Source organism: Barbus barbus, assembly GCF_936440315.1.
Source record: "Barbus barbus genome assembly, chromosome: 2".
NCBI classification, from domain to species: Eukaryota; Metazoa; Chordata; class Actinopteri; order Cypriniformes; family Cyprinidae; genus Barbus; species Barbus barbus.
In genome coordinates, this window is record NC_136730.1 from 23,090,907 (window position 1) to 23,113,428 (window position 22,522).

A 22,522-nucleotide genomic window follows, 5' to 3' on the forward strand; every position below is an offset into this window, starting at 1 on the left:
CCTGATCGGCTGAGAAAACAACAGTAGTTGATGACAGACAAATCAAAGCTGTGAAAATGAACCCTAAAAGACGTGTCTGTAAAATCACCAACAACTTCCAGAAAGCTGGGGTGATGCTCTGACAATCTACTGTCCTCAGGAGACTTTGACACAGACTTACAGATGCTACACAGCAAGATGCAAACCTCTGACCAGCACCAAAAATAGAAAGGCAAGATTAGAGTTTGCAAAAAAGCACAAAGGTGAGCCAGAAGAGTTTTGGAACTGTGTTTATGGACCGATGAGACAAAGATGAAGCTTTATCTAAGTGATGGGAAAGCAAAAATGTGGAGAAAAAAAGGAAACTGCAATGATCCCAAGCATACAGCCTCATCTGTAAAGCATGGTGGAGGTGATGTCATGGCATGGGCATGCATGGCTGCCTCTGGAACAGGCCCTCTCAACTTTACTGATGACTTAATGTATGACAGCAGCTAAATGAATTTGGAAGGGTACAAAACCATCTTTCCTACCAATATTCAAGAAAATGCCACCAGATTCATTGGGAAGTGCTTCATATTACATCAGGACAGTGACCCAGAACACCCTGCCAGTTCAGTCAAGGAATTTATAAGTGCAAAGAAATGGAAAGTCTTAGTCAATCTTAGTCTTAGTCAGTCTTGCCCAAGTCAATCTCCAGATTTAAATCCAATTGAACATGAATTTCACCAGCTGGAGAGGAGAGTAAAGGCAGAAACTCCCCAAAACAAGCAACAATTGGAATTGGCTGCATTAAAGGCTGGGAAAAGTATTTGAAAGGATGAGATCAAGAGTCTGGTGATGTCTATGGGTCACAGACTCTGTGATTGTGTGCAAGGGATCTGCTACTAAATAATAGCTTTTAATCTTTTATATCTGCCTTGTGTTCAACTGTCCCAATACTTATGCTCACATCAATGAGTGGGATTTACTCTAAAAGTGCTGTTCTTTTGGTAAAACATATATGTGTTGAAACGACTAATAATAAAATGTGACATTCTGTAGTTTTTTTCTCATATTCATCTTTTAATCATATTTGCAAATGTCTTGACTCCACAGCCAACAGAGCAATTTTGTCTTTACTGTTCCAATACTTATGGAGGGGACTAATGTGTATATATATATATATATGTATATATATATATATATATATGTATATATATATATGTGTATATATATATATACATATATATATATATATATATATATATACATATATATATATATATATATATATATATATATATATACATATACATATACATATACATATACAGTATTGGAACAGTAAAGACAAAATTGCTCTGTTGGCTGTGGAGTTTAGTAGGGCTGTAACGTCCCAGTCGATTAGTCGATTAATTGGTCTATACGGTCTGGTTCGACCAAAAATCTGATTGGTCGATTTTTTGCCGCCCTCATTTCATCAGTTTGGCCGCGCTCATTTCATCAGGTGGAAAGCACTAATTGCTAATGGGGGTATTTTCAGAGCACCCCTGTTTCACAGGTAACAGTCTGTTTTCAGAACACCCCCATTGTTTTCACTTTTTTTGGATTAGCCCAACCCACTGGAGAAGAGAGACAGATAAGTAGGCTTTAGAAGGTTTGATGCTGAATATTATTTATTTAATAATAAGCTAGTGTCAATAAAACAAGAAGCTGTCTCCTTCCAAAGAACCAGTGCTAATTTCGTTAACGAAGAGGACGATGAAAAATATTCGTTAACGAACCTTTTTTCTGTGACTAAGACGAGAAGTTGACGAGATAAAATTAATATCTGATGATAAAAACTATGACGAAATGTATGCGCGTCTTCGTTAACGAGACGAGACGGGACTAAAATGTTATTTGAGGACTACCGGACATTCAAAATACATAGGCTAAGTTGACTGTCTTGTCTTTTAAAATGTGCGTCCCTGTCACTGGATCGCAATCAGACGAGGGGCGTTTGTATATCTAGTCACAGTATGGCAGCCGCAGTGGGCGGATACGCTACCAAAACGCAAACTAGCGATCTGAAACAATGGCCTCAGCAACTGAATGGTTATAGGGATAGGGTGACCAGACATCCCGTTTTTCCCAGGAGTCACAATTCGTTGTTGATTAACTTAAAGTTAGTGAAGGCGCGATAGGCGGAATCACTCTGATAGAAGTGCTCCACTTTCTCAGTTCTCACACAGCGCGCGATCAGTTCTCAGTTCTCACAATATTGCGCAATTGCGCTGTGCCCACTGTTTGTGTTAGTTTTGAGCCTAAGATGCTTTATTTTTCAGTTATGCACTTTATTTGGTTTCTGCTCTTGTTTGTTTAATAAATATTATTTTTTTATTAAAGTGGACGCGCCTTTTGTGTTTATTAAGAGTAAAAGCTTTAAGTCTATTCGTGTCTCAGCCGCGAAGCTGAGCTCTTATGTTCAGCCTCGCTCTGTTCGAGCTGCGCAGAGCGGCTGAAATGATAGTGTCTGACAGTTATACTTATAACATATGACAAAAATAATTTTCTAAATTATGTTGCACATTCCTCAAAAGTTCTTGTGATATCACTAGTTGACAACATAGTACTGTTTTCAGAAATCACAGGCTGTGATATTGCGCAGGTGCACGTGATGCACCGCTGTCAGAGACGACAGACTCGTGTGTCAGACTCATTTCAGTGCAAAATAATTAGGTCAAAAACGATTTAATATACTCCAAATAGCCTATTAGTTTTTTATGTTTATTTATAATTAATTTAGGCAGACAACAAGGCTACCAAGTACTGAGCACAGTGTGTATCTAATTAATGTAACGTACGTTTTTTTTTTCTCCACAACGTCATTTTTAGTCGATTTTTAGTCGAAAGTTTCAGGACTTCAGTCGACCAAGATTTTCTTTGGTTGATTACAGCCCTAGAGTTTAGTACGTACCTCAGTTCGGGGGTCACAGTTCGATACAATTTCGGTACAACAGTTAGAAAAAAGAAATCTACTATGCTCGGTTTCTTTTCATTTATTTTGAACAGACAGTAGTGCAAATTATAATTTTTTTTCATCTAGATGTGAAAATACTAAATATCATTACGTCATATATAAAATCTGTTTTGTTTTCATTGTGAGTGTACACAAATAAAAGACCTTTATACATTGATTATTAATAAGACAAGAAGTGTTTAAAGTTGATTCTGCTGGTATAAGGAAACAGTTGAAGTGATCGCGCCGGAGCGCACACACACACACAAAACACACATCAGTTCAAGCATTGCTAGCTTGACAGCAAGTTGGTACTTAAAAAAAAATAAAAAAAAAATACAGTGAGCCAAACATCAGCGCGCGCCTCTGTGTCACCGCGACTGAAGTACAAACTCAAAGCCTATAATTTACATAATAAATAATAGTTTAGCATTCAGATACGTTACATCGAAAATATGGAAATATTATGGAATATTTGGATTTGTGACGAATGAGAGAGGTAGGATACACGAGCACAAAGCCCCATTTTGCAAACAGTTGAGTGCACAAGCCTTTAAAGTATACTCTTTGTCAGCCTATATGTGAGAGACGCATTCAGAATCAGCACACGGTCACTGTCTAGTGGGCTTTGTTTTCAAGTGCGCAACTCATGGCATTCGCCTGTTCTTCTGGTGGCGGTTATCAAACAGCATTGCATTACTGCGGGCACCCCCTTCTGGATTGGGCTTCATGTATGTGTATCAGAGTTGGGTATTACGTGTTACTCAGTAACGCGTTACTGTAATCTAATTACTTTTCCTGGTAACGCAGTAATGAGTTACATTTTAAATTTATGTAATTTGATTACAGTTACTTATGTTAAGAAAATTAAGTTACTTAAGTTACAAATTCAGTGTTAAAAAAAATTAAGGAAAAATCATGTTTTGCGCGTCAATATGCCCTTTAATAAATCACCGGAGAATGCGAGCTAAAATGAGAGTCCTACAACATTTAGATGCAAAGAAAGGTTGCCTATCATATTTCAAAATGTTGCAATTGACATATTTTAGTCTGACATAATAGTTTGGAAAAAGCTCAACAAGTGAATGTGTACAAGTTTATGTCACACTAATAAAATAAAAAATAAATGACTCATCAGAATGAGATCAACCGCTGCATTAAACCGTGTCGGCATCACAATTCAAGACTTATTCCTCACAGCGCGTCTTCTTCCAAAAACGAAAAATAGCCGAGATGAACTTGAATCTTTCTACAGAGGTGATGTGAGCTTTTACACGTTCGCGCATCTCAAGCTTTGCGTGGATGATTATCTTATAGCGCTCGATGTGCGTGGGCATGATCACATTATAGCTGAGCTCAAACGGGAAAGCCTGTACCTCATATTGGTTTCATACGGATTATTTTATTTTTTTCGACTTCGTTTAATAATAGACACTTCAAGCTTTCTTTAGATATATTGTATTTCTCATGTAATTTTCGTTCATTTTAGTGACTCGTTTGAGGAAGATATTCACGGGGACTGAGAATGCAGAAAGCGCACCCTATTTGTTTTCTTTATTTTACAAAAAAGAAAAAAAGAAAAGTTTTGTTGATATTGGAAGTGAAACAGGGTATACAAATAATAGGCCTACTTGTGTATTTTTTTCAGTCAATATGAAATTAATGAAAGAACTATGAGTTTCTCTTTGTAGTGTATTTTATAGGTTTGATAACTTGAAAAGTAAAGTAAATTTGAAAGTAAAGTAATTAGTAATTGATTACTTTTTAAATGCAGTAATCAGTAATGTAATCAAATTACAACTTTAAAGAAGTAATTAGTAATTTGTAGTGGATTACTTTTTTTGTAACTTACCCAACACTGATGTGTGTATATATATACACACCATATATATAGGTATATGTATGTGTGTGTGTGTGTGTGTGTGTGTATGCCTAGTTCTTGAAACTCTAGATGTCGCAGGCTGATGGGTCTTTACATAACTGATGATATTCACAGTACACAGTAGAGGTCTTCATGGGTACAAAAATTCGTACCCGAACCCGAAGGGACCCGTAAATGCGCTGCAGACCTGAGAAATGCTTTAAATGTACTACGCGGACCCGACCATTATTCGAAAGTTGGACCCAAACCCAGCTGGGAAGACACAGACCTGACTGCACCAGATCGGCACATATTGCACAGCAAACTGCTATTAAGTCAATAAACAAGCTGCGGGTTTTAGTTTTTCAATAAAACTATAGTACTTGAAACATGAAACTAGTGAAAATGAAAATTTAAAAAGTTTTGATTGTTGTATTAAATTTAGACCTGCTCATGTTACATCGTATTTTATTTTTACGCAAATGTACAGCGTTTCTCATCATAACCAATTACACACAATTCTGTTGAGCTTAGGAATGCAGTGGCCAATCAGAGGCGGTCAGATTAGTTATTGCTGAATTTTGTTCTGACTGCAACTTGCGAATTCCCTCATCATAAGCAAAAGTGCAGATGTACCTATGATAAAAGTAAGAGATTCATTTATCATATAGATTATAAGAGGATTTATGAGTGCTTAAACACTGTGCTCATTTATAGTGTGTTCTTTCACTGCATGATTCATTCTGAAAAAATGCATTTAGAATGCTCCCAGAAATCAAGACATGGTGGCAGAAAATGTGTATATTTATATAATTTCACATAGTTAATATCACACGAAGAGTGCCATTTTTTCCCCACAAAAATCACAAATGTGATATTGATTTTATACAGCAGATCAATAAACAAGAAGTTGATATTAATAGACTTACGTTTTAGACACTATATCGAATATTTTTGCTCTATTTCGCCGACAAAAATGGTTCCAAACATAGTCACAGCGCTGTTTTGCATCTCTGAGCAACATGACCGTGTTTTGTTCCTGAATGAATCAACCGTTTAAATGATTCAGTTCAATCGCAATGACTCACTTATTAACAGTGACTTGCTGCCACCTGCTGGCAGTTTTAATTTCACATTTAAAGTACCTTTTCTTTCTTTTTTTTATAATTTCAAATATCAGTATTCAATGTTTTAGGATTAAAACATCAAAACATTATTCATGCATTTGTAACTGCAGGTTAAATGCATTCATATCAAGATTCAAGATTCAAGAGTTTTATTTGTCACATACACAATTATACAGAATATAACCAGCAGTGAAATGTAGGTCAGGTCCGCTCCAAGGACAGTGCAATTATAAAGTATACAAATATTAAGAAGAAGTACAAACATAAAATAAAAGATAAGATAAAATAAGATAAGATAGGATAAAAAATATAAATATAAATGTGCAGGTCAGTATGTTGTTGACAAATAGTAGTGAGAGGAATGTGCAAAAAATAATGTGCAAAAAGTTGTACAGGGTATTTGAATAGCAGCAATATGAGGTAGAGAAAAATTATGAATAGCTTATTGATATATGATATTTACATGGAGAAAAAATTATGAATAACTTATTGATATGGTGATATTACATGGAGTCAAGTGATATTATGACACAGAGTTAGAGTTTAGAGTTTAGGAGCCTGATGGCCTGGGGGAAGAAGCTCCTCCTAAGTCTCTCAGTTTTTGCCATCAGGCTACGGAAGCGCTTACCAGATGGAAGCAAAGTGAATAGACAGTTACCAGGGTGATTAGAGTCCTTGAAGATTTTAACAGCTCTACTTTTGCAGCGTTTGAGGTAGATGTCCTGCAGAGAGGGGAGAGCAGACCCTGAGATGCGCTCAGCTAAGCGCACAACTCTCTGTAGAGCTTTGCAGTCCTGATTGGAGCTGTTTCCATACCACACTGAGATGCACTGAGTCAATACACTTTCTATGGTCCCTGAATAGAAAGTTTTCAGGATTGCTGGTGAGACCCTGAATTTCCTCAGCTGTCGCAGATGGTACAGTCTTTGCCTGGCTTTCTTAACCTGTGATTGGATGTGTGTAGTCCAAGTCAGGTTCTCGGAGATGTTTACGCCGAGGTACTTGAAGCTACTCACCCTCTCCACAGGGGTACCACTGATCCTGAGAGGGGAGTAGGGCTGCTGCTGTCTCTTCCTAAAGTCCATGATCAGTTCTTTAGTTTTCCCCACATTCAGTGAGAGACAGTTGTCCTGGCACCATGATGTGAGTCTCTCTACCTCATCCAAGTATGCGGTCTCATCGTTGTTGGAGATGAGGCCCAGAACCACAGTATCATCAGCGAATTTAACAATGGATGTGGAGCTGTGAGAGGACACGCAGTCATGCGTGTAGAGAGAGTAGAGCAGGGGACTCAGGACACAGCCCTGTGGGGCTCCTATGTTCAGAGTGATGGAGTTTGAGGTGAACTGGCCAACTTTCACCACTTGAGGTCTGCCGGTGAGGAAGTCTTGAATCCAGTCACAGAGTGAGGAGTTTAGGCTGAGGTCAGTGAGTTTAGATGCCAGCTTGATGGGGACTATAGTGTTGAAAGCTGAGCTATAATCAATGAATAGCAGCCTTACATAATTCCCATTGTTGCTGTCCAAGTGTGTGAGGGAAGAGTGGAGAACGTGAGAAATGGCATCGTCCGTGGATCTATTTGGGCGATAGGCAAACTGAAGAGGGTCCAAAGTATCAGGGATGGAGGAGCAGATGTGGCTCTTTACAAGTCTCTCAAAAACCTTCATGACTATAGATGTGAGGGCAACTGGGCGATAGTCATTCAGGCAAGAGGGTTGATTGTTCTTTGGCACAGGGATAATGATGGATTTTTTGAATGAGGTGGGAACCACGGAGGTAGCAAGGGACTCATTAAAAATGGAAGTGAACAAACCAGCGAGCTGATCGGCGCAGGACCTCAGAACACGGCCGGTTATCCCATCAGGACCGGCTGCTTTCCTGACGTTCACTCTCTTTAGCGCCCTCCGAACCTCATCCTCCGACACGGTGATTTCAGGATCATCGCTGCTCTGCCTGCTGCTTCCTGACGCGCCGCCGCCGTTGCCATCGAAGCGGCAGTAGAAGATGTTTAACTCGTCGGCCAGCAACGGATCTACTCTCACCTCCGCGGAGGATTTGTTTCCGAAGTCACAGATGGTCCTCAGTCCCTGCCACATCCGTCGAGAGTTGTTGAGCTGGAAATGAGACTCAATTCTCTCTCTGTATCTGTGTTTAGCGGCTCTTACTGCGCGTCGGAGAGCATAGCACGATGCTTTGTACTCGCTCGTATTCCCAGACAGAAGAGCCTCATTGTAAGCGGCAGAGCGTGTGTTAACCGCGGCACGGATTGTTCTGTCCACCCACGGTTTCTGATTGGAGAATGTCCATATCGTTATTGTTTCTGTAGCTTGCTCGGTTAGCGTGTTTACGAAGCTTAATGCTACATCCGTGAACTCGCTGACGTCAGAAGAACTCGCCCGGAACATGTCCCAGTCGACGTCATCAAGCGCCGCCTGCAGCATAGCCTCTGAGTGGGAGGACCAGCGCGTCACTACTCTCTGCACCGGAGGTTCCTGAACGAGCCTTTGTTTGTATCCCGGTGTTAGAAAAATTGTGGCATGGTCCGATTTGCCAAAAGCCGGTAGTGAGCGGGCTTTGTAGGCATCCTTGAATTGAGTGTAGCAATGATCCAGTGTGTTTGGTCCTCTAGTTGGACAGGATACATGTTGATAAAAGTTCGGCATGACCTGCTTGAGGTTGGCTTTGTTAAAGTCCCCCGCGATGATAAAGGCAGCGTCAGGATGTTTGTTGATGTAGCCGCTGAGCACATCGTGAAGCTTAGACAAAGCCAAGCCGGTGTCCGCCTGTGGTGGAATGTACACAGCAGTAACAATGATCGATGAAAACTCCCGGGGCAGATAAAATGGGCGGCAAATAATGGAAAGATGTTCCAGATGAGGCGAGCAGGAACGCGACTGAATGGAGATATTCCTGGGATCACACCATTTCTTGTTGATCATGAAACATACTCCTCCACCCCTGGATTTACCGGCCTCTGCTGTTCTGTCCGTCCGAAAGACAGAGAAGTTATCACTCGGCATTACAGCAGTGTCCGGGACCGAGGACGAAAGCCACGTTTCTGACAAACAAAGGATGTTGCAGTCCCTTATGTCCCGTTGGAAACTAATCCTGGCTCTAAGATCGTCCATCTTATTCTCCAAGGATTGGACATTAGCAAGGAGAATGCTTGGAAGAGGAGGACTGTGAGCCCTTTTCCTGAGTCTGACTCGAATTCCAGCGCGCTTCCCGCGGTGTTTCTTGGTCCGTCGCCTCGGGGGGTTATTGTTCGTCTCCGTGTTCCGAAGAATCTCCAGAGGCCACGCAGGATTCGTGGATAAAGTGTCCTGAAGCAGGTTGGTGTAGCGGTTTCCAATGTCCAAAAGTGTTTCTATGTTGTAGGTGATCAGTGCCGACGTGAAATGTGTAAAAAAATAAAGTAAAAGTAGGGAAAAAAGTAGGTTTAAGCAAAGTCTCAGTGGAGCGACCCGCACGGCGTCCGAACACAGCGGCGCCATCTTGGAGAGGATCCAGCATTAAACAGTGTGTAAATGCATCTAAATGCCTCTTCAAATGCAGCTTCTGTGTTTCCTCTGCATTGCAAAGATTAATTTTGTTGATAATGATTTTATTTTTTTGGTAACAGCCCCTAATATCTTATTATTCTATTTGACTTTATTGATTAAAAGAATCTGAGCAACAGCTAATGCACACTTCTAGAAAAAAGACTTTATAAAGGTAAAAATGTTCATAAAGGGTAAAAATCAAGGTAAACTTATTGGAAAAGATTAATTTCTGTCACTGCTGTGAACTGACCACTCAGAATATGAAGAATATCAAAAGCTTTAGGAGTCAGCTGTCCAAGGCAGTCCTGCAGCGCAACACACACAGCAAAATATTGCCTCGAGATATCACTTTTTGTCTATATCGCACACCCCTAGGCTAGATATTTAATTCTTCTTTGCTTAGTGATTGCTTGGTGCACATAATTTCACAGATCATCTTAAAATAAGCTTTTATCTTAGAATTAGGTTTTCTCAACGATAACGAGAACAAGACAAAAAATATGAATAATTTTATAAGATTTTATTTATTTAATTGAATTAATTAATTTATTTTTGAAGGGGGGGGGGTCTGGTTAGGAGGACCCCCCAAGAGCTTTGACACAATTCGAACACTGAGTAGACTACTGCATTAACTCTGCCCGCTCGCACTCTGCTGTTGGTGGCTGAGGTCACTCGTTTTTTGTTTTTTTTCACCTTATTTCCCACTCACACTTTTCTCATCCTAATTCTACAAGCTGCAAGTTACAAAACACACGCATGCTGACTGACATTGATCACTGGCGGGTACGGTGTTCTCCATCCGACTCGGGTATTACACACAATGTTAAACAGACCGAGGACCCGAAGTAATAGATTGGGACCCGACCCGGACCCGCCTGACCATTTAAAATATAGACCTGAACCGTACGGTCCTCGGGTCCTCTGTGAAGACCTTTGATTCACAGAGTTAAATGACTTGGCACAAGCTGATTGGTTCATGTTGCGTATGCAGCCAATGAGCTTGCTGCTTTACATTTAAATGGCTGGTTAGCATCCACTTGAGCATTTTGCAGTGCACTTTCAGAGTTCCTCTAAAGCCCTCCATCTTCCCCAGCTCCACCTGTATAGATCTGCTACAGGTTATTTTATATGCTATTTGTGCAGCAGCAGTATGTCTTAAATACTCAAAGTACCGTATTGCTGTATGCATTGGCAGTAGCAAGTTCCTGCACTTGCTTGCAGCAGCAATTCAGCAGCTGTAGCGTAGCAGATCTATTCTGCCAAGACCAAATACATTAACATTGTCATATCCATTACAATGCTAAAATCTTCAGAGAGTTGTCATGATTAAAAATTAACACATTTTAAAAAAATCTTTATTTGACCCTCTAACTCTAGCACTCTCTATTGTAATTCTGTTTTATCTGTCTTCTTTGTATTTATTAGTCTTCTTCGTATCTATCTGACCCTCACACTAGCTTTCTTTTTTATTCTATCTACTTGTTTTCTTTATAAAAACAAAAAAGCACTTGCTTTTTTGTACTGCGTTAGGCTAACCAAGACTCGTCATAGCGCTTATATATTGTTGTTCTTTTGGTGGTTTTGATTGCTTCTATTTTCCTCATTTGTAAGTCGCTTTGGATAAAAGCCTCTGCTAAATAACTAAATGTAAATGTAAAACCATATAAACCACAAAAAAAAAAATTCAGTTATTCATTTGATTTCCATTTAAAAAAAATTTAATGATATTTTCACATATTGAAGTTTGTTTTCATGGGTATAAAAAGTTTTTTAGTCTGTGGTCACCAGGGCCGTTTTTTAGGTATCTAGGGCCCTAGTACTGTTTAATGCCCTCTAAGAAATATCTGGGGGCCCCAATAATCATCACCACTTTTTATCCCATCGACTGCCCTGGTGGTCAGTAATAATACAGCTCCTCACAAGGCGCCTCATGAAGTTAGTTTGTAACAGAATGACAAGCTCAATAAACCATATCATTCTGTTTCACTGCTTCAAAATCGAAACGCATGCAATTATGCAAAACATTTACAAAGAGTGGAGTTCCTTTCTGAGCACAATCAGGAACTGCGTTGGGTGATTAGTCTCGAAAATATAGCAAATTGCAGAGCATGTGATGTGAAAAAGCTTGATGAATTGAACCTGACATGTGGCTAGAGGAACATTGTCACACTTGTTGTCTATCTGTATTGTCAAAGGGAGAATGTGTCTGACTCTCTTTTCAATTCACTGAGGCCCATGGTGATGCGCAGTCAGACAGTTTCAAGGACATTAGCTAAGATCTGCAGACACATCCACCTTGTGTAAATTAGGCTGCTTAATGGGGCTTAGCACACCTCCTTTTACAGCTTTAACACACACACACACACACACACACACTCTGACAACCCTCACTCTATTGCCACTAATTAAGATTTCAGATTCAGATTTGACTTAGAGGAGCAGTGTGACTAAGACCTAAGGCACTGCTTGCATGTGTATATTGAGTGGGACAAATAGAGCCATATCTACTATAAAACATCTGTTCAAGCAGATTCCAAAATATAAACATTTTTCAAGCAAAGACAAGAAAGGATTCATAAAGAACAATAACTGGTAAATTGGGTGGATGGTTGAATTAATGGGTGAAAAAGAAGAGGGAACAAGTCTGTGAAAAGGAGGGATGTGAAACTTCCTACAAGAGCAAAGAATATTGTGTGTAAATTATTCACAGGTTATTAAAATTAATGCGGCACATTTGCATGAAATAGCAGAAAAAAAAAGATGTTGAATATTTGATTGTGTGCATAAATACAGTCCTAAATAGAGTTTTGTGACGATGAGGGCTGTGTTTAGATTACACGCTTAGCTGTCCTTCCCTGATTGTTGAATTACATTTAGAGAATGTGGTGTGCTGTGATTAGGAGGTGCTTTGATGCTCGATTGCTCAGAAATGCGTTCTCATGGCTGAGTTCAATTAAATTGTTGTTAAACCAACCATAGTTCACGCAGATTTTGTTATTGTTTTCAATGTATTGCATAAGTATGTACAAACGCTGGAATTATTCATTTTTCAGTCTCTAGCTCAAGTTCAAAATGATGAATGGCTCTCATTGGGTCTCAAGGTGAAGGCCCTTTAAAGAACCTGCAGGGAGAAGAAACACAGGGCTTGAGTGAAGGATTGCAGAGCCGCTGTGCTTGTTGGAGTCAATGTTACCTTTAAAGATATGGATTTTAGATAAAGGTTAAGGTTTAGGTCAAGACTCGGAGCAAAGGTTATATCGAAACATTTATGGATAAGCAAAAAGAGTAGATAACGGATTTTGATGAGATTTTTCTCTAACTACATCACCTCAACTGTAGCTGTGAGATTCACAGTCATGCAGAAAATGGCACTCTCTTCAAATGCTCCTAGCTGTAGGCCAGGTGTCATTGAGTTTAGATAACATCTTCCACTCATCTCATGCAATAGCACATGTATTCCCCCTCCTTCCCTGCACTCTTGCACATGCAGTGTTATGAAATGTTTGTGCTCTGTTATTGAATTCCAGGAGTGTTTTCATTGTGTCAGCTCAGCCGGGAAGTATAGAAGACCATTTCAATTTGTGTCACCACATCAGATCTCAATGGGACATTTTCACATTATGTTGTCAGTGATAGAAAAACTCTAGTGTGTAGTATGACATTGGTTACAGTTGTGATTTCCATAGATGGACAGAACAACAACATGGGTCAAATCTCTTTATTTTAAGGCCCCTTCCATTAGTGGTGACCCACCTCTTCACTTTGTAATACCTATAGTAGAAGTCTTTATCCAGACAGACTAATCCAGTCTTAACCTGTAACAGTGCTGCTCGTGGAGCATTTTCATTGAGAATCAGGGCACGCAATTTATTTCACAGCGATGAAAATTAGCCACAGTAAAACTTTATTCTTTATGGCCCATCCGCTCTGCCTCGCTGTACACACAAAGTCCATCCGCTCCGCTTTGATAAACTCCCGCTCGTGCATCATCATCTGCTCTGCATGGAGAACATTTCTAAGGTCAGCTTTTTTACTTCAGAATGAGCTTGAAGGGTGTGTACAGAAACTGTGTTAAGCTAATAGTGTTTTCTCCAGACTGACCTTCCTCTTTAATGCTTGATCTCTCCTCTTATCACACCTGCTTGTACACATCCCTTCCTAGCAAAATGGTACAAATTGCATTTGATTTGCAGTGAGGAGATTCAGATGCCTAAAGCGTATTTTTATCTCCGATGCGATGATGTAGCCTGTGATTTTCACTGGAGCCTGCTTTGTACCAGTCACCCCCTGTTGGAGCAGTCGCACATGCCTTGGCACAGACACTGGCAGAAACCGTAGACCAGACAGACTGTGAGACTGGATGGCACCAGACTCACGCACACAATCCCCAGAGTCACTCTCTGGATCACCAGCAAGTAGATGCCAAGTGGCAGCGAACCGAAATAGAAAAAGCCCAGCAGCCACACCAAGACTCGTGGCACGTGATTGCAGAACTTGGACAGTGCGTCTTGATCCATTGCGCCGCTGTTAGATGCTACAGAGACTGAGTCCAGACTGTGGTCGCTGTAGTAGTCAGAGCTGGCATTTTGGCTGGGTGAGCGCTGCTGGTCCCGTTGCACCTCCATGATGGTGATGACCAGGCAGTTGGAGGAGTCGTGGGATGGACTCTCGTTGGAGGACAAGCTCTTGGGCGTCAGCACTACCTCCTTACTGTGGTCCGAGCTCCAGGACTTGTCCCGCACGGCCAGACGGGACATGATGTTTGAGTCGTCTGGCAATCCAGCCACTTCATACTCGCTGACCTGCGTCTCGTGGCGGCAGAAAGGGCAGCTGATGGAGCTGGAGCCATCCCCCATGTCCAGGATCTTATTGAGACATCTGGCACACACACGATGCAGGCAGTCGAGAATCTTGGGCTTGCGGCTGTGTGCATTGTAGCACTGGTAGCAGATTTTGCACTCCAACTCATCGTTGGTGGTGCTGTTGAGGCTGGTGTTAGTATTGGTGCTGGCATTAGCGGAGCTTTCCTCCGGTCCAGCCTGAGCACAGCTCATCGTGGCTTCATGCTCTGGGGAAAAAGAAAAGGATGTTAGCATAGAATATGACATCATGCACAGTCAATATGATATAAGATTACAGTGATTTTTAAAGTTTTATTTTCTCATGTAAGGGGTAAGATTTAATTTTTCTTTTGACCAAAAGATTTCAGTAAATCACATCTGTTTATTACATTTATTGGCTATGCATTTTATATGCATTATGCATTTTATTATTTATTATATCTGAATAATTTTAAGGTTAATTGTGTGTCATTGGATAATAGTGATCTGTTTGTTGTAGATGCATACATTTGCTTAGATTTGTACTATAACAAATGTTGGTAATATTTTTAAATGAAAAATTACAATAAATAAACAATTTGGACATAATGTTCCCAGTGGCATGTTGGTGCTGGTGTTTTCTAATGTAATTATCTAATGTAATGTTATCACAATTCATAATAATTGGATTTTTGTTAAGTATAGTAACTAAGTTATCAAAATGCATACATTTTTATATAATATTTAATTTAGACTTTGGTAAATTACTCCTTTTTCCAAAAAAAAAAAAAAAAGCATAAACAGTGAAAATCATATATCATAAATTATTTAGACTTTTTGCAGGTTTTACTTGACATCATCTTACCCCTATTCATAATTGAATTTTGTTCTAAAAAATTGGGTTGACCTATATTGATAGGATGTTTGGATCATTTTGATCAGATCTGACTCTCTCGTTCATCAAAATGAACAAATCTTTATTCAAGTCATTTAGTTCATTTAAGTGCTTTTAAATGTTGTACTTTTAACAGCCGAATTTCCCAAACATATCCACCTAAACAATCTTGATCATTCCGAATTAAAAAATCATTATAATGCAGCCACAGATAATTTACATGGAACATAAACTTTTCCTTCTATATCTTTTGTTCATTTGTCACACGTTCATGGATGACCCATCATTATTGACCAAGCAAATTGGTCTATTTATTTACCTTATTTATTGGATGTTTCATCATCCATCTTGTAGATGCTAAACTTGTCTCTAAATATGTTAGTTTAACAGTAAATGCAGTTTTTAAGGGGTCAATCTGCCCCAATCTCAGCTTGTTAAGTGTCCTTCAAATTTGATAATAGTTCACTGGATTTTCTTATTATTATTATTTTATGAATATTAGATCTTGATTATTTTTTGTCAGGATAAAACATTTGATCCACCATTTATATCAAGCGGAAATAGGCTGTCGTTAAGAATGAATGACATTATGACAACAGTAAACAAATCTGTGGGTTTAGTCACTGTAGGTGATTTCATACAGGAAGAGCTTCCTTGTGTGTGTTACGCAATCATGCATTAGTGCATTGTTAGTGTGACTGTAATATACTAACACCCCTGCTATTAAGTCTTCATAGGAAGCTTCCTACTGTGCCACATGGGTGTTTTCAATGTCTCATTCAGTCTGCAACTCTCCAAAGGTTTAATTAGGCCACTTTGTTAATTGCTCTTTGTGAAATTAATTACGGAAAGAAACGTGGGATCGATGTGGCGATTTTGCTTCATTGTCTTGGGGAGCCAACTGTTTTTGTTTCCTTAATGTCACCCAGCTGTTGTTATACTGAAGAAACGCCAATTGTTGGAGGAATGAAATAGTGGCCCTTTGGGCAAAGAGCATGCTCCTCCAGCATACAAACCTCTCTCTATTATTAATGACAACAATGCCAGTGCATAATTGTATTTCTGAGAGGAATTTGTTTTGCTTTGCTGGATAGAAAAATAGCCAGCAGAGGCTCTCAATAGAAGCCCAATAAAGGAACATGTTTGTAGGCTGTTTAGTGTTCAGACTGTATTTGCAGAGCCTTTTCAGATCATAGATTAACAGACTCACTGTTTCCAGTCCCTGTTCAAATGGTATCATCCACATTCAAAAAAAAAAAATCAACTTTTGCTGGAAATGAGTGTGAATGAGAATGGCAAGCATTGATTGATGTGGAAATGGTAATGTACTGCAGTATTTGTGACTCCAATGTGTATTGGGGCATGAAAGCTTTTTTTTCTCTCACTCTGTTCTTCTTTCTCTCCTTCCCTTTTTCCTGGCAGTAATGACATATGGTGGTGAACATGCTTTACAGAGGACAGATGTGCTCTGAGTTTTCTTACATCTTCCATTTCAAATCTAATATAAGAAGCTCATTTGTAGCTTAAATGGACAAAACCAATTTTGTCATTGTAATTGTATCTCACAAAAAGCATTGAAACGGGGACCTAATGAATGTCATGGATTGTAAATGATAAATGTTACATAGGCCATTTTATATCACTCAGGAGAGTAGTATGTTGACGTGTACTTGGTGCAGCAATCTTCCTCTGTTAGTAGAAGGATGAGTTAGCACATAATTCATCTATAGTCGAGTGTTTTTCTATTATTGTTGGAATACTCTCTCAACAGACAGAGATTCTGCAATGACAAACATCTGAAAAGGAATAGGCTAATATTTAATGCATCTCTATGCTACATAAATTCAGCACTACTATGCAACGTGAGCAAATGCAGACACCGTTTTGAAAAATGTATTTGAATATTTCCTCGGATACATAAGCCTTACACATTTAAAGAGGTTTTAACATTAACAGTGGACTCTGTTTATGATTTAGCACATTGTTCTTTCACCTTCATGGAAACATATCTGAGCTGCTCTGTAGGTGAGATGATTTCATGTTCCTTTGTAATTATGTGTGAGACTGCTGTGAGCCTGACTGCAGGTTTCCTGTTCTCGCAAACTAACAGTGCAATCTAGTTAGTTAACAGGAACATGTAGCAGTCCAGACTGCCGAGTTCACACATAAATAAAATGGTCTTTTGTTATAGCTTGGTCCCACTGGATATTAAAGCTTGTGTTCACACAATGAAGCAGACACAGGCGCTGCGGTTTTGTCAGCACACATAGGGAACACCGTTTAATTATTTTATTGCTGTGTGTTTGAGCTGCTTGAGTGATGTCACATATGCGTATAACAACCAGCCCATTCCAACCTACTCTACAATTCAAACGCTAGGGGTCAATTTATGACCAATCAGTTTGAGGAGTCATAAGACAATTATTTTATTAGGAATACAGTAAAAACAGCAATATTGTGTAATATTATTTTCCTAAATGCAAATTTATTTTTAAAATGCAATTTATTTCTGTGATGCAAAGCTGAATTTTCGTGAGCCATTACTTCAGTAGGGTTATTTGTTAACAATACTAAAAAATGTGCTGCTTTAATATTTTTTTTCACAATTCTTTGATGAATAGACAGTTCAAAGGACAGAATTTCTGCAAACTGTAAAAGGCATTTTTCTAACAAGAAGTACATTTATTGTGCTCACGGCCACTGAAAAGCCAGTTGTCCACTACTGGCTAAATGGCAGCCCTAACGTCATGATTTAACCTGCTTGACAGACTACAACTTTTCCTTCCCACCAAATGCTGTTGTGACGTGTCCCAATCAATTTTTGGGTGAACTATCCCTTTAAGATAAAATAAAGCCGTTGAGTCACTCTCACGCACTGCTTATTGGCTAAACGCTTAGCATCTCTAGTAATCATACTCCAGGAGATGCACAGTGTGTGAATCAAAGCTCCTTATTGGAAAGATGTCAGCAAGAGTTCTTTACGTCACATACAGCAACACACACAGTTCATTAAGTCGCTTTCAAGTGCAATCACTTAGACTTCTTAAATTTAGCCGCCTCATTCATCTCGCTCTCCAGGGACCTGAGAATCCAAAGTCAATTCAATTATTTAGACCATCCTGTATATGTAAGATGCAAGGTGCAGACAGACGGAGAGAAGACTGTGAGTGCTTATCTGTTTTAACAATAAAGGCAATGCTATTTAAAGCTCTGTTCAATCATTTATAGATGATGATTATGAATACCTTATGAATAGTGAGCTACAAAGGGCAGCTCACTGGATGCTGGGATCTGCTCTTAAGGCACATGCGGATTTGTTAATATTTTATTACTCAGGGCTGTGGTTTGAAATCCTGCGTGACCGATCATTTATTTCTGAACCCAGACTCACACAAATTCTTATACTGTGCAAAAATGATTAAAACTAAAGTTCTGTATTAGGCTATATTAGAAGCTAAGTTGACTCTGAATAGTCTGGCATTGAGTGGGTTAAACCAAAGAGGGTGGTGGCTCTGTCGACCCCTAAACCAAATAAATCCTCATTTTCAGCCAAGTTCATCTTCTCAATAAACCAGACTGAGCTCATCATCTCATAACTGTGACATTCAATATGATCATTCTCTCACTAATAATATAATGCTGCATCGTGTATTGAATGTGATCATTTACCTCATTAGGTTGGACAGCAAATCTTATAAACAGGCAGTAATGTCTATGTAACATCTTTAATTCTTGTACTTTCAGGGTTGGGATTCAGAGCACAGGAAATAACAGTCTGCTGCTTTTCAATAACTTATGGAAAAGTGGGACAAATAAAGAAATACCTCAGTGACGAACATTAGACATCAGTGCTCTCTTTCATTCAAGTTATTCATACAACTCTTTATTGATCTCTGAAAGCGATTACTGTAATGTGTCATTTCACAGATGTTTTAACTGGATCAGGCTCAAGCTACACATACACACTCTCTTGTGCTGTATCTTCAGCTTGAACACAGCATTGAGAAAGTGTTTCGCGCTTGCACTGTCCAATTTTTGCTACTTACTGTCATCTTAAAGAGCATGAGACTGAATTCATTTTGCAGCAAGGTCTGCGCAGTTATAGGGAATCTGAAATGCTTTGTATTGCAATAATATGTTTGTCTCTGTGGAGAGATTACAAGGGAATGAAGAGATGGAGACAAAGATAGAGTGAACTGAGATTTTCAGAAGACAGTGGAAGTGTATTTAGTTGGGCCCTTTTCAAAAGCAGATTGCAGGTCTGTGCTGCTAATCTATTCTGCCAGTTAAAATAATTGGATCCACACAGTACGTCAGGCCATTTGATTAGGTCCATGCCATTATTCCTGTACTCTGAGAATAAGAGAATGAAATGTATTTGCCACCGCTGTGACACAATCTTCATATTCACACAGGTAAACATTTGTTCCTGCATTTGTTCAGCTTCTGTCAAGAGGTTAAATGTTTCTGTTTGTGCTTGAGGATGAATGCATGTTATGTGGATTGCATATATGCATGTGTATGCCTTCATATATGTATGTGTATGTGTAAAGTACATTAATTCATAGTTGTGCCATCATTGTGTTGGCATACTTGTTTAATTTAATGTAACTTATCAGTAAGTTACACTCACAGATAAGGTTTGTTCTTTCTAGTGAATCAAAAGCATAAGTCCCAAGGAACCAGAGTAGTTCATTTCTCAAATGAATGACTCTGAGTTGGTCCTTTTTAGTGATTCAAACACATTAACTCATTAGTTACTGACTTGTTGTTCAATGCTTAGTTGAAGATGCACAAGATCTGTTTTACATTTACATTTAGTCATTTAGCAGACTTACAAACTGAGCGTAGCGTTAGTTCTGGCAGGTCGCGTCAGTCAAGCTCGCGTCAGCTGACGATCCCCATCTACCTATAGGAATATGACACCTATCTAAGCATCCATATATAAGGTCGTCAGTACGTACAAGTCCAAATGTGCGTGTGCGTGTGTGTGCGCGTGTGTGTGTGCGCGCGTGTGTGTGCGCGCGTGTGTGTGCGTGTGTGTGTGTGTGTGTGTGTGTGTGTGTGTGTGTGTGGTATTTGTAGCAGTCCTAACTCACAAGTCTCTAAGCAGGGCCCTTGGCTTCAAAGATGCTTTTGTAACAAGGATTTGAGGAAAAAAGCCTCTGTAGGTTTGGTGTCTAAATGGAAGCTATGTGGGAGATGGGGAATAGATTGAGAGAATGAGTGAAATGTATTTATTTAGATTTTCTACTGAAATTAGGGTTTGCAGTTCACAGCTGAGCTGAAGTGAAGCACACCTGAAAGAAGCCAATAATAGCTGCATAGAACACCGACAAACACATATGCACATCCACATTTTTGATTCTCAGACCTTAGGACATATTACAGCCTACCCTGTTCATCACTCTTTTGCTATTATCTTTTCAACTTTCATTTGAAAGAAAACCTCGTGTTCATTTCTGCATTTTTCAGTAAATTGACCTCAGTCTGCCCTAATTTTCCCTCTGGAATATGTGTGGATTGTTTCAAAAGCACAATTTAGTTTAATTACTTTAGTCACTTAGACTGTCTTAACCTCCTACTGCATGTCAGGGACCTCAATCACAGCAGCCTTCACATTATGGATCTCATCTGACACATCAGATGCTGATCTACACTTCTTACAACACTTCATTTACTGCATTGGCTTCCATGCTCATTATGATTAATCTCCACGTTTCAAGTACAGAACGGTGTTTACATCCATTCTGTGATTATTAGATAAACTAATGACGGTATAGACATTTCGAATCTTAAAAAATATTTCTATTTCAAATAAATGCTGTTCTTTTGAACTTTCTGTTCCACAAAGAGTAAGGCTGGAACATTTTATCACAAAAATATCAAGAAATAATAAGAAATGTTTTTTTTGTGTTCCACATTAGCATATTAGAATGATTTCTGAAGCATCATGTGAAACTGAGGATTGGAGTAATTCAGCTTTGCCATTTCAGAAATAAATTACATTTTAAAATATATTAAAAGAGAAAACAGTAAATTGTAATATTTCACTACACCGTTTACTCTATTTTTGATTAAATAAACTTTGAATTTTGAACAGTAGAGTATATATTCTGTTATTTTCTCAAATATATATTGTGTATTATATATAATAACAACAGAATGGCAAAATTCTGTTTGTTGTGTTTAAAAATCCATTAAGCATCATGCTGTCAGGCTGTAAATGGAAAAGTGCATGGAAATGCTATCAAAATTAGTAGAGGTGCTAAACGTCATGTTTCAGTTGAGCTTTGGACTGATTGGTGGCATTTAGGTGGAAAGCAGCAGTGAGACTGCAGTGAACATGAGCCAACATCAGGAGTCTCCAGGCAACCACCATGGTTACGATGGAGTAGTTCATTGAGTCATACTACACCAACGTCTCTACCTTTGTTGTCTATACTAACATGCACAAGCCTAATTAAAGAGGTTTAACTCACAACTTCCACACTTGTCTTCTTCAATGAAAAACTCCAGTTTATCAGTACAAACAGTTTTGTCAATTAGAAATGTTTACTGCCTTTTACTTAAAGAGCTGAAATATCAGTTGTGAAACTTAAACAAGCTGTAAAAGCAACCCAGAAGCTTAGTCATCTGAGAAGAGACTACAAACCAAAGTCTTATGCATTTCTGTTTATATTCAGAAATCTACTATATAATACTATATAATATAATATAGTTTTTAATTTTATTATTACAACATCATTTTCAGAAGTACACAGATACAGGACACAGAGAGCTAAGGAGACTATTGCAACAGGACACGGACATACTCTTTAAAAATACCTATGTAAATTACACAACACATTGGAAAATGTGACTCCAAGAGAACTCCCTTCAAGCCAGTTATGACGAAAATAATGTGCCTGCTTATTATGATAATTACAGTAATCTGCAGGGGGCACGAAAAGATGGCCTTTGAAGTGTTTTGAGGTCATTTTCTCCTTAAGAATAAAAAAAAGATCTTCTTAAATCTGACCCCTGGTTGAATTACAGTTGACAGGTCGAACTTCCCAAGGCATTCCCTACATTGTTTAGCCTCATTCTGAACACTGCCTAAAAGAATGTGGCCTTGAGTAGGGCCTTTTCATTTTGACAACACTAGTTTTGGCATAAAATGCCTTAGGGGCTCCTAGGAAGAAGTTTTGTATGGAAAAGCTCCATTATGGACAGCAGAGTTCAAAAGAGAATACAAAACTCTCTAAAGACAGAAAAACTTCAAAACAGAAGTGAAATATCCAAACTGCAAATGGATGATCCTGCTAACAGCTCC

At 39.0% G+C, this 22,522-nt stretch overlaps 1 protein-coding gene across 1 annotated transcript; it reads right to left on the reverse strand.

Annotated features, from left to right (window-relative positions):
• Positions 1 to 13,772: 13,772 nt before the first annotated feature.
• On the reverse strand, positions 13,773 to 14,546 carry LOC306877372 (E3 ubiquitin-protein ligase RNF182-like; the record flags this gene model as incomplete). Its single annotated transcript, XM_079429106.1, has 1 exon — positions 13,773 to 14,546. One exon carries the CDS (start codon positions 14,544 to 14,546, stop codon positions 13,773 to 13,775), a length of 774 nt encoding a protein of 257 aa, XP_079285232.1.
• Between the last annotated feature and the right edge of the window lie 7,976 nt (positions 14,547 to 22,522).